Below are 12462 nucleotides of genomic sequence, written 5' to 3' on the forward strand. Positions count from 1 at the left end.
CTAACCATGTTCAGCCAAAGCTGCAGGGTTTTATGTTGTGGCAGAGGGATTAACTGGCTATTAATTACCTAATTTATCCCTCTGCCACATTCAGCACAGGGTTTCTCATATGCGTGATCAACAGCCAGTGTGTCAATAATCATTAGCACGATTTTATCTGGATGGGGCATTTAACCCCATCCAGGCTGTCAAACAATAATAACAATAAAATTGCGTATTTTTACACACAAACAACACATTTTAAATAATAATAATAAAACAAATACAAAATAATACATATGCACACATTGGGCGGGGTGTACCCCATCACATACCTGTTTGAAAATGTGGGCAATAATCAGTGCACTAGAGCAGAGATTCTGAAAAGAGCTTTGAAACAGACTTTAAAGTTATAAGTGTAAAACGTTATCAGGATGTGTGACAGAAAGACAATGATTCTTGGTGGTACAGCTCTTTCCCAATCTGTGAGGGCGCTAAGTAACAGGAATACTCTGGACTACTTGGACTGACACTTCCTTCTGAGGGTTAAAAGGAAGTCGGTCACGTAGAAAAGAGACGGATCTTCGGTACACTAACTCACTGACCCGGAGGGGAAATGATGTGGCAGCTGCGGATCATAAAAAGCAGCTGCAATCGTTTACCAAGGGGTCATGAGTGATGGTATAAATAGGGGTCGAAGCAATGTTATCTGTTCCTTCGTTTTGGAAGGACCTGTACTGTTGATGAAATAATCGTGAGTGTTTGTTTGTACTGTCTATTGTTGACTGTCTAACCAGACTTGTTTATGTGTTTTGTGTTTAACGTGGGATACAAGAATGGGACTATTATTTCGGGACCAGCTTGGGGGACTTTAAATGTAAGTAATACACGCCGTCAGACACTGGACAAAAACAACTAATAAAAACAAACCTTTTCACCTGGATTACAATTGTCTGTCTGTTCTTTAATCACCTGCACCTGTACACTATTAACCACTTTGCCACAGGATGTTAACAATGAAAAGAAAAATGACAGGTATTTTATTTAAACAGTTCTAGCAACATGTGGGGATGTGTAACTCTATCTTTTTTGCAACCCCGCTACTTACTCTTTAAGGGATTGATCAAAAGACTGATATACAGTGCCTTGCGAAAGTATTCGGCCCCCTTGAACTTTGCGACCTTTTGCCACATTTCAGGCTTCAAACATAAAGATATGAAACTGTAATTTTTTGTGAAGAATCAACAACAAGTGGGACACAATCATGAAGTGGAACGAAATTTATTGGATATTTCAAACTTTTTTAACAAATAAAAAACTGAAAAATTGGGCGTGCAAAATTATTCAGCCCCTTTACTTTCAGTGCAGCAAACTCTCTCCAGAAGTTCAGTAAGGATCTCTGAATGATCCAATGTTGACCTAAATGACTAATGATGATAAATAGAATCCACCTGTGTGTAATCAAGTCTCCGTATCAATGCACCTGCACTGTGATAGTCTCAGAGGTCCGTTTAAAGCGCAGAGAGCATCATGAAGAACAAGGAACACACCATGCAGGTCCGAGATACTGTTGTGGAGAAGTTTAAAGCCGGATTTGGATACAAAAAGATTTCCCAAGCTTTAAACATCCCAAGGAGCACTGTGCAAGCGATAATATTGAAATGGAAGGAGTATCAGACCACTGCAAATCTACCAAGACCTGGCCGTCCCTCTAAACTTTCAGCTCATACAAGGAGAAGACTGATCAGAGATGCAGCCAAGAGGCCCATGATCACTCTGGATGAACTGCAGAGATCTACAGCTGAGGTGGGAGACTCTGTCCATAGGACAACAATCAGTCGTATACTGCACAAATCTGGCCTTTATGGAAGAGTGGCAAGAAGAAAGCCATTTCTTAAAGATATCCATAAAAAGTGTCGTTTACAGTTTGCCACAAGCCACCTGGGAGACACACCAAACATGTGGAAGAAGGTGCTCTGGTCAGATGAAACCAAAATCGAACTTTTTGGCAACAATGCAAAACGTTATGTTTGGCGTAAAAGCAACACAGCTCATCACCCTGAACACACCATCCCCACTGTCAAACATGGTGGTGGCAGCATCATGGTTTGGGCCTGCTTTTCTTCAGCAGGGACAGGGAAGATGGTTAAAATTGATGGGAAGATGGATGGAGCCAAATACAGGACCATTCTGGAAGAAAACCTGATGGAGTCTGCAAAAGACCTGAGACTGGGACGGAGATTTGTCTTCCAACAAGACAATGATCCAAAACATAAAGCAAAATCTACAATGGAATGGTTCACAAATAAACATATCCAGGTGTTAGAATGGCCAAGTCAAAGTCCAGACCTGAATCCAATCGAGAATCTGTGGAAAGAACTGAAAACTGCTGTTCACAAATGCTCTCCATCCAACCTCACTGAGCTCGAGCTGTTTTGCAAGGAGGAATGGGCAAAAATTTCAGTCTCTCGATGTGCAAAACTGATAGAGACATACCCCAAGCGACTTACAGCTGTAATCGCAGCAAAAGTTGGCGCTACAAAGTATTAACTTAAGGGGGCTGAATAATTTTGCACGCCCAATTTTTCAGTTTTTTATTTGTTAAAAAAGTTTGAAATATCCAATAAATTTCGTTCCACTTCATGATTGTGTCCCACTTGTTGTTGATTCTTCACAAAAAATTACAGTTTCATATCTTTATGTTTGAAGCCTGAAATGTGGCAAAAGGTCGCAAAGTTCAAGGGGGCCAAATACTTTCGCAAGGCACTGTATTGGTGTGGTAGTCCACAATTTGTATATACACAGGAATCATGCTAGGATCATAAACAAGACAACCAAAACTATAAAATATGAGTTTAAAGCAACACTTGTGCAAGGATCGTATATGGATAAGGAAGGATTTCATGCATGCCTTTCACAAAATCATTGCAAGCATTTTTTTTTTCTAGTTCAAATCTTGCAAATTCTTGAAACATTCAAGCATAACCCTTGTATTGTTTGTACAAGGCATGCATGCAATCCTTCATTATCCTTGTATCATGCTTGCATAACTCTTTCTTTAAACTTGCCTTTATGGTTGGTGTATTTCTTGATCCTTGTGTTTCCATAGGTATGCCATGAGTACCAGTATTATACCGTATCAAGACCATTGTTACAAATCCAGTGTCTCACCATTGCTATGGTTCTACTAATGCTTTGTCCACATTTTCTTCTGGGTAGTACACTTGTATTTTTCCAACTTCTCAAAAAGCTGTATCTCCTGTATCATTATCTCACACTGTAATACAGTAATTGCTGGAGAGTTTATGCTGACACTCAATAAAAGGCCATATGACACTCTGAGACAAACTATAAGCAACTAATTTCGTGAATGTTTGTTGGATTTACATATTTCCTCGTATGCTCAATTAACCTTTCCCATACCAGTTACAAACGAGTCGGAAGTCTTGGGTGAAATGTACTAAACAAGCAAAATGCTATAAGCAACTTTTTAGGGAATGCTTTCCGGCAGCAGTTTTTCTTTGCGGTTCAACCTTAGATGAATATGTAATTATGGGCATTCCTGCATTAATTCGCGAAAATGGGATGGAGATGATGGTTCTCAAATATTATAATAAGATGTACTAAAGCTGCTGACAATTGCGACACTTACAATTGCATCAATTTGTTAAGAACTTTTGAAAGCACGTTTTAAACAGTTGCTATTGTTGCTGGCATTTTCCAGTCCGCTTTTTTTTGTGCGTTGCCAGTTGTGTTCAATGCATTTTTAAGGTGAACACCCAAGTACCTAATTTTCACTAAAGACCATGATCTATTTGTGTTAATTGTCCAGGCTACCAAGTAGGCCAAGTTAAAATAGTAATAATTAAAAAATAAATTAAATAAAACAAAATAATAATAATTTAGTTTCAATTTAAAATAATCTTTTATCTTTACAATGCAGCATAGTTATTTATGTGTTACCAGTAGCCTACAGGCTAAGGTAAAAAGAAAGTGCGCTAGGTATTCATTTGATTTTATTACTGTACTGTATACTGCATAGGCCTACTGTACAGATTTATATTTTTACATAATGTAATGTGTAGCCTACCCAAAACAGATTACTGTTATTTCAGTGAAATGATTTACATTTAAAATGCATCAAGCACTATAAATGTATGTGTGTGCAATTTTATTGTATTGTTTTTAAACCTGACACCTCCTTATGTCTGGTTTAGCGAGTGACTACTGTATGATTAAGAAAAGCTTTTTGGGGGTGAAGGTTGGCGCCCCACTATAGAATCTTATGGCATTAAACTGCCTTTAGTTTATATATATATATATATATATATATATATATATATATATGAATGAGATTTTTCCGGGCTGCTGGAACGATTCTTCTTCCAGATTTTGCAGAAATCTTTCTTGTTCTTCCACACCTGGAGCTAGCTGCAGTAGTTCCTGTTCTCCTGTGTTTGTCAATAATAGCCCACACAGTACTTTTTGGTAAACCAAATTTTTCTGCTATTTTTCTGGTAGTTTCTCCTTTTTCGTTTAGTTGAATTACTGCCATTTTGAGATTGCTGCTGTACTCTTTAGTTTTAACTGTTTTGTTGCTTTTTTGAAATCACAAATTTCCAATTTATTTTTCAGCACTTGACAATTATGTATTTATTTATTCTATAATTATCATCAGGTGTTGGTTTTCAATCATGATAATTGTCAATAATTAGCAATGAATGAGTTTTATACGAAATATGTTGATTGCCCAAATACTTTTGTCTGCTATTTTTTCTTTTTTTTTTTTAAACTGCCCAAATACTTTTGTCTGCAACTGTATACCTACACAAATGAAGGGTTCCAGTGAAAGCCTTACTCTTTTTTGAACAACCATTTCTGTTATGACTGATTGCAGATCTCTGAAATTATGATTTGTAAGGTTTCTGCTGTGTTCCAAGCATAGGTACAGACATCATCCAAACCACCACAGGGGCGAACCCAGGCTTGCAAGGAATAAAAAGGTAATGGAGACTGCTCCCACAATGGGACTGCACCAGCAAATTAAAAGTCCAGACACACTGATAAGGCAGGCTGGGGAAAATTGCAGCTATCAGTGCTGTACCTGCTGTGATGATGACTTCAGAGACCATCTATATATCATTTCTATATATCATTTCTATATATCTAATGCACCCGCCAGCATCGTTAGAAAGACAGTCAGTTATTGTGCTTAATAGAGTAGGAAGTGTTATTCACAGTAATGGAGAATTATTGGAAGGTATTGTACCTAATAATATCAGGTAACTTTTAGCACTCACAAGTGTAGTAGGAAAAGCAGTGTATCCCAGTGACCAGTTCATTAACACCCTTTGAATTGAAGTACTTAGGGGCTGACAAGGGTTCAGTCAAGTTAAAGTAACACTTCTGATAAGCTAATGGAGTCCAACAAGGGAAAGCAACAAAAAAAAAGAAGAAAAATCTGAAATACAAAGGTGTCTGTCTATTTAAAAACTTGCCGGTATTCTGGTAATTAATTCCAATGATAGTAATAGTAACTGAATCCATCTAATGGACTTTGATTGCACTTAGAGCAACAGGTTCCTCCTCTGATTAATAACTGGCTACCATATCATTGTTTGGAGGTGTCTGACACACACAACTTTAGTTCAAGGCATACTGCGTAAGCTAAAGGAACATTCAAAGACATAAATACAACACACTACAGTGCTTAATAATTACCAAGATTGTGGAAACAACCAAGGATCGGTTGGATAGGGAGTCAGTGATGTTGGTTGTCTTTCCCTTTTGGTTTTCTGTCATATTCAAGCCACTTGGCAGATCCCAGGTTCCAATCTACAATACAAAAATAACATGACTTACAGGAAATCCATTTAGTCACAATTATTTCAATTCTCTTAAAGGGATAATATATATCATGTACATTTCCCTAATATTCTGAATCTTGCCTGTTTAATATCCTATTGTGCTATGTATGAGTCACGGCTGTTGTCCCTGCTTAGATTGTCATATCATCATGCTTCCAAAAAGACTCCTGAAAATGCAGGGAAGCATAACAGTTTTGGAGGGGCTCCAGTGCACAGCTATGGGCTTCAGTGCACATCACAATGCTAATATGTTTGCCTACCTCATTGCAAATAATGATCCAAGACAAAATAACACATTGAGAATGGCACAATAGGATACTTAAACATGTAAGAAATTAAAGTAAATATTAAGAAAATGTAGCAGATATTATACTCTCAGATAAATAAATGAAACTGTAAAATCAGTGATGGGTCTCTATTCAGAAACCTAGTCTAAATGAACAAAATAAACATTTAAAATAAGTGTTTAAAATCTGAATACAATTACCATATTAATGATGTTTGCAGATAAATTCTGCAGACTGCATAGATTACTAAAGTAACCTAATCTATATGGTAAGACAAATTATCATTTAGAGATATCTCAAACTGTGTTTTAAGATATATTTAAATATTTAGAGATATCTACAGATATGTTAATTTCATTTTGAGAGATCCAAAAATTAAACAGAGATATCTCAAATTGATTTAGAGATATCTCCCTTAAAAGGTCACATAGGCATAATGCATAAGGAAAAATGTTTTAATTGTATTTATTGTACATACAGATCACAAATGAACATATTTCACATTTTTTGTGAACATATATTCATTTTTACAAAAGTTATTAATTGTGTCCTTCAGTGCACATTGCTCTAAAACGCATCCCAGCTTTTCATATATTAAAAAAAGATCTTTAAATAAAAAATGTAAAATAAACATTACATTTTTTTTTTTTTTAGAACTCCTACATAGCCTATTTAGCTTTAAAATAACACATTTCTGAAACAAACAAAGCCATACTAAGTCAAAATCCTGCTTTTTTTTATTTTATTTTTTTACTTCTTTACTTTAGATATCAGTCTGTTTTTATTATTTACATCATCAACACTTTCAATTTGTAATGCAAAATACATCAATATAATTTAATTGTAAGTGGAAGTTTCTGAAGCAGTTCCATGGCTTGGTACCAGTTGCAATGCACAGCCGCACATGGCATTTTTCATACCAGACTGTGGTTTGCCTGCTGGTCTTTTACGAGCGGTGTATCCCTGGAGATACCTACAATTAAACTTGATGTAAACTAAATAAATAAGCATATTTTTTATTGGCTTTAATATGACCCTGTCTACTGATTGCTTAAAAATAGAAACTGAAATGTATTGCACTTTTATCATGTGAAAAAATATGTAAAAAAAATGTAAACTTCCCCATCTGCTGTCCCCACATGGACTGGAAGCAGCCATGGCAGTTTTCAATCAGGCCTGATGAGTAGATAACTGAGAAGCAGATGCTAAAGATTTTGCATGGATACTAAATGGAATGTATCTTGTGGGATCCAATACCCAGTTTGTGTTCAAACAAAGACATATGACTGAGAGAGTGTACTAAGGAGGGTGTATCCTGTGGTGCACAATATCACTTTAAGGGATGAATAATGTTTTGCTAGCATGGTACACCAAACTGCCATTTAAAGATATCTTTAAATAACTTAATGTTCATTTAGAGATATCTCTAAATCATTTTAAGATATCTCAAAATAACTTCCTGTTCGTTTGGAGATATTTGTAAATCATTTTAAGATATCAAGAAGTCATTAAAAAGATATCTCTGAATGACTTCCTGTTCGTTTGGAGATATTTGTAAATCATTTTAAGATATCAAGAAGTCATTAAAAAGATATCTCTGAATGACTTCCTGTAAGATGATTTAGCAACATCTCTAAAAATGAACAGGAATTTATTTATAGATATCTTAAAATGAACAGGAAGTTATTTCAAGATATCTTAAAATGATTTAGAGACATTTGTAAATGAATATGAAGTCATTTTGAGATATCTTAAATTTTATTTCAGATATCTTAATTATTTAAAGATATCTCAAAAACATTTTGAGATGTTTTAAAATGATATAAAGAAATCTGAAAATGCATTGTAGATATCTAATTTAAGCTCAATTTAAAGATATCTGGAAATCATTTTTGGATAGCTCTGAATGTATTTTAGATATCTTAAAATGATTTAGAGCTATCTTAAAATATTTTGAGATATCTATAAATTAATTTGAGATATCTCTAAATGATAATTAGGCATGCCATACATCTAGGGTCTCAACTAAATTACAAAAAATTAAAATACGACTGACTGACACAACAATAATGTAATATTAGTCTCATACTGAATTGCAAACATTTTTTTTAATAATACATTTCATGGATTAAACATATTTTGTGATGAAGATATTCTCTCATTTTTAAAAGGATGTTTTCTTAGAATCGACATAAATGTGACATTTTTTTGCTATCCATTAACCATACTGTCTTCTCTTTGCTATTTTACATTTTATAATTACAAGGCAATGTTGTATGCCGGTTTTCTATAATTGATCAGGGAGTTGTACCCCTGACCTCTCCTTGTGTTACAATAACTTATTGTAGAGTCAGAGTTGGTATACTCAGTAGACTTGTAGCCAACAAAAAAATTGATATTTGACAAAGAATAAAGTAGCTTCTAATTACAATGCAGATTAATTGATGAATTTCATTAACACTAGCTACATGCTTAGATAATTTGCAAGAATAAACTCTGCACAAAACGAAATACTTTGGTCGCCTTTAGGAATGCTTAAACCATACTTCATAATTTTATTTCAACTCTTTATGTCAGCCGTCTTGAACCAAAAGGGTTCTTGTGGGGTTATTTATTAAACTGTAAATTATTCATAGTGTGCCAACATGCACATATACTCGATGGGGTCATATTCTGACTCGTAGCATAAATAGTTTCATCTGGGTCAAGAAGATTTTCATCACATCACATTTGCTTTTAAGTAAACACGACTCTTCAAGCAAACACCACAGGCGTTTTCAAGTACCTTCTCAAGGCCTTCCTCCTTCAGGCTGATCACATCTAAATCAAAATCAGTCCTCAAGCCATTGGTTTTGTTGAAAGTTATCCGGCCTGTTAAGCCTTCCCAGTGGGCCTAAGGTGGAAGAATAAATAGTTTTTATAACTAAGGAGTAGAAAAAAAACTGAACAAATTAATTTCTGGCAAAATGGAAAAATTTATTATTCATTATGATTCAATTATTTACCTCCAAGCTATTGGCTAAACCTTTTTTTTCTTTCTAATCTGCTTGCCTTGGCATTGGTGATGTTATGAGGGTTCAGTTAATTAAACAAGCTTTCTATAACCTATTTTTTCCCATTAACTTTTCTTTTTAAGCCACTCAGATTTTTTTTTAGATTGTGCAATAAGCCGCACATTCCTTATTAACCCTATGTCACATACACTACACCAAGGGCTAGATTTTTAACAACTACTCTACTGCTTTGTTGTGTATTCATTTCTGTTTCAGGTTTTAACTTCTCTGTACCCAAGCTTGAAAACATTGGTGCCTTCTGCATTCTTTGTAAATGAGTAAAACCTACTTTATGTATGTGTTTTTTTGCTTCTAGTGTGATTTGAAAATATGCTTAAAATGGTACAAAGTAAGCCTGTACTCACTAATTTGTTATTCATACTTGAAGTAGGCTTAGCAGATGTGCAATGGTGTTTGCAGCCCAAGCTGCAAGGGATTACCAACTGTAGTAGACAATACAAACAAATACACTGTGTGAACAATGAATGTGTTTAAATTAACTGTGAAACCTTCTAAATATATAATAATAATAATAATAATAATAATAATAATAATAATAATAATAATAATAATAATAATAATTTACAGTCCAGAACTGCATTTTATAAGGAAAGATCAATGAACTGTTTGAAGAAAATATTATTTTTATGTTTTAGGATAAACCAGAATATATGTGATTCAGGATGCATGATGTAACATAAACACATAGGAGCCATACTTTGAAACACAGTAAAACGCTTTACATTTGTGCAGGATTTCACCCCCCACTCCTTTATGTTGTGATTTTGAAGAGTTTCAGCTGGGCGCTGGCAGAATGCCATTAGTGCTGACCAATAAAGAAGAAGTGGGAGGCGACTGACATTCTTTTGGCAGCCCTAGTGATTGCCTTTGCTGATGATCTTTGATCTTGAGGAAGAAAACGTATTTATTGCGATAGCACCATTTGTTAATGCAGTATTTAGAAACCATTGAACCATTGTTGCATATGTGATTGCAGTGTTTTGTTATATTTGTAAACAGCTATATTTCTAATACTTCCAGCCTTCTGCAATATAGAGCGTTTTTTACAATTTATATAGGAACTGTGATTTGTAACGTAGCTTTGTTAACTTAAGTGCTGCTGTGAAAAATATAGATTTGTATAAAACATGTATTTAAATTACTTCATAATTTCTGGAAGTAATTTAGTCCAAATTGTTTTCAGTTTGAATATGCACTTATCATTTTACTGTCTGTCCTCGGAATATCCGCACCCATGTTTCAAACCCGACACACATGGAAAAGATAAAAAAAAAATTAAATGATCTGGAATAAATTACTTCACATAGGTATGAAATGGGGGCTTTATAATATTTAAGAAATATTTAGATCAGCACTAAAGTTTATGACTCCAGTAATGTACTGCAGGATGATTCCCTTCCGTCATTTATACTCATTTGGAGAAATACTTAACAGTAAAAAATATATTGAATAGGTCTTTAAAAGGGGACGTGTGTAAATATTGCTATACAGCGCTCCAGATAAGCTGCATACTGGGTGTTTTACATCTGACATTTAAAAGTAATGCGCAAAGAATAAGCATGGCAATTTTGCTGTACATCGTGAGTCAACCGGTGTTATATCAAGGTTCATGTACTTTAGAGAATGGATTTGGGAAGTGCCAGAAACACGTGACAAATACGTTTCATTTATATATATGAAAAACGTGCAATGCGTGTTTGTGACAGATGAATAAACGACTGGATTATTTGGCGCCACTTAGCCCCCCTAAAACTAACCTACCAATTTACCTTTCTGTCCACTGTTTGAAGTTATATCGGTATAATAAATACAATATTCTGTGTTTGGACAGAGTCGGGACGCTTTATATTGCTATAGCAAGGCGATCAATAAGGAAAACAATATTATTGTTTCTTTATTTGCAGTAGAGCAGTACACTGTAAACTACTTTAATAATATTATAAATATATAGTATATGCATGCAGGCCTTTTGTTAAGTATTCCATCTGCAGCGCTGGAATTAAAAGAACGTTATCTGTTTCTGTGTGTATTTGCTTCACAGCCACATCATTTGTGGTCAATAAAGCAAATAAGAATAATTGTCGTTTTTGTTTGTAAGACCTGTTTTTTGTACAGTAGTTCAAAGTAACATTACAGTTAAAATGTAAGGCTGTAGTTAATGCATACCCCATAAATTAGCATAAGTATGTACAGGCATTTATTGTATTCATAACTTTAAGGTAGTGTTGAATTTTACTCACCCAAAATACATTTCACTCACATAGTGTTTAAATTGGAGAGTGCATTGCTCAATGACCCAGATATATACAGAAGCTCATTAGCACCATAAAGAAAAAAATATTTATCGTTAGTGTGAGGTCTTATTCCGTAACACTCCACACAGCAAATGATCACGTGCATATTCAAATACTGTATAGTTTTCAGAGCAGCCCTAAAGTTATTAATGGATCCATGTTCAACACCATGGTTCACATATATACAATATTTTATTGTGTATTTTAATTACAAAAGACATATATATCAATTAGAACATAGTTTGAAAGTACTCTCGCTAACCCTCCTCCTTCACCGTTTGCTATTGTTGTTCCCCTTTCGTAATGGAATCAGCTGCGCCTGTGTTTTTTGCCCAAAACTAACATGTATCGAGGCCACCCCCCGAAATTATGCCGACCACTGGCACGAACGCAGATGGAAAAGGCCGTGGCAAAGCATGTCACATTATAGGGCAAAGGAAGTTTGCGCCCGTTAGAAGTGCGTTGGAAGTTTTCCACTTCCTCAAAAGGCCCATATACAGTACATCCAGTTGGAAATAGCACTTACAAATGATATTAAAAAATAAAATAAAATAAAAAAACACCAAGAAAAACACAAACACCTCATTATCAATGTCAAAGTATATGGAATTAATCTGACATGTGCAGACATGGGTAAATGAGTAGAAAAGTACAATTTTTTTAATGCAAACATGTATTTGTGAAGGTGTATATTAGAAGTAGTGTATTGCAAACAAACAACCACTGAAAACAATTGAGCTACAGTAATTTAAAAAGCATGGTCTGCTGGAATCATTACTTCTAATTCACTATAGTCACTTGTAGCAGGTGTTGGAGAGGGGCAAAACATTGCTGCAATTTGGAATTCTGAGTGTTGAGTTGAGTGCCCAATTAGTATGTACAGTAGTTTAATCTAACAATGGCTACTGCTGTAGGTCTCCAAAACCACAAATATTTAATGTTGTAAGATCCCTAGAGTTTA

At 34.8% G+C, this 12462-nt stretch overlaps 1 protein-coding gene across 4 annotated transcripts in view; it reads right to left on the bottom strand.

Annotated features, from left to right (window-relative positions):
• The window catches only part of LOC117402639 (glutamate receptor ionotropic, kainate 2), a 211012-nt gene that overhangs the window by 81225 nt on the left and 117325 nt on the right, over positions 1-12462 (bottom strand). For 3 of the 4 annotated variants that reach the window (XR_009328750.1, XM_059024630.1, XM_059024631.1), the window contains 3 exons: positions 9552-9629; positions 8919-9026; positions 5701-5814 (listed from right to left, as the gene is read on the bottom strand). Coding sequence is in view for 3 of the 4 variants with exons in the window: in XM_059024630.1 (XP_058880613.1) it covers positions 5701-5814; positions 8919-9026; positions 9552-9629 (300 nt within the window). In the remaining variant the exon portion in view is untranslated. The remainder of the gene's footprint in view (positions 1-5700; positions 5815-8918; positions 9027-9551; positions 9630-12462) is intronic. The other variant, XM_034003986.3, reaches the window with a different exon arrangement.

This window comes from Acipenser ruthenus, chromosome 5 (assembly GCF_902713425.1).
Source record: "Acipenser ruthenus chromosome 5, fAciRut3.2 maternal haplotype, whole genome shotgun sequence".
Lineage (NCBI taxonomy): Eukaryota > Metazoa > Chordata > Actinopteri > Acipenseriformes > Acipenseridae > Acipenser > Acipenser ruthenus.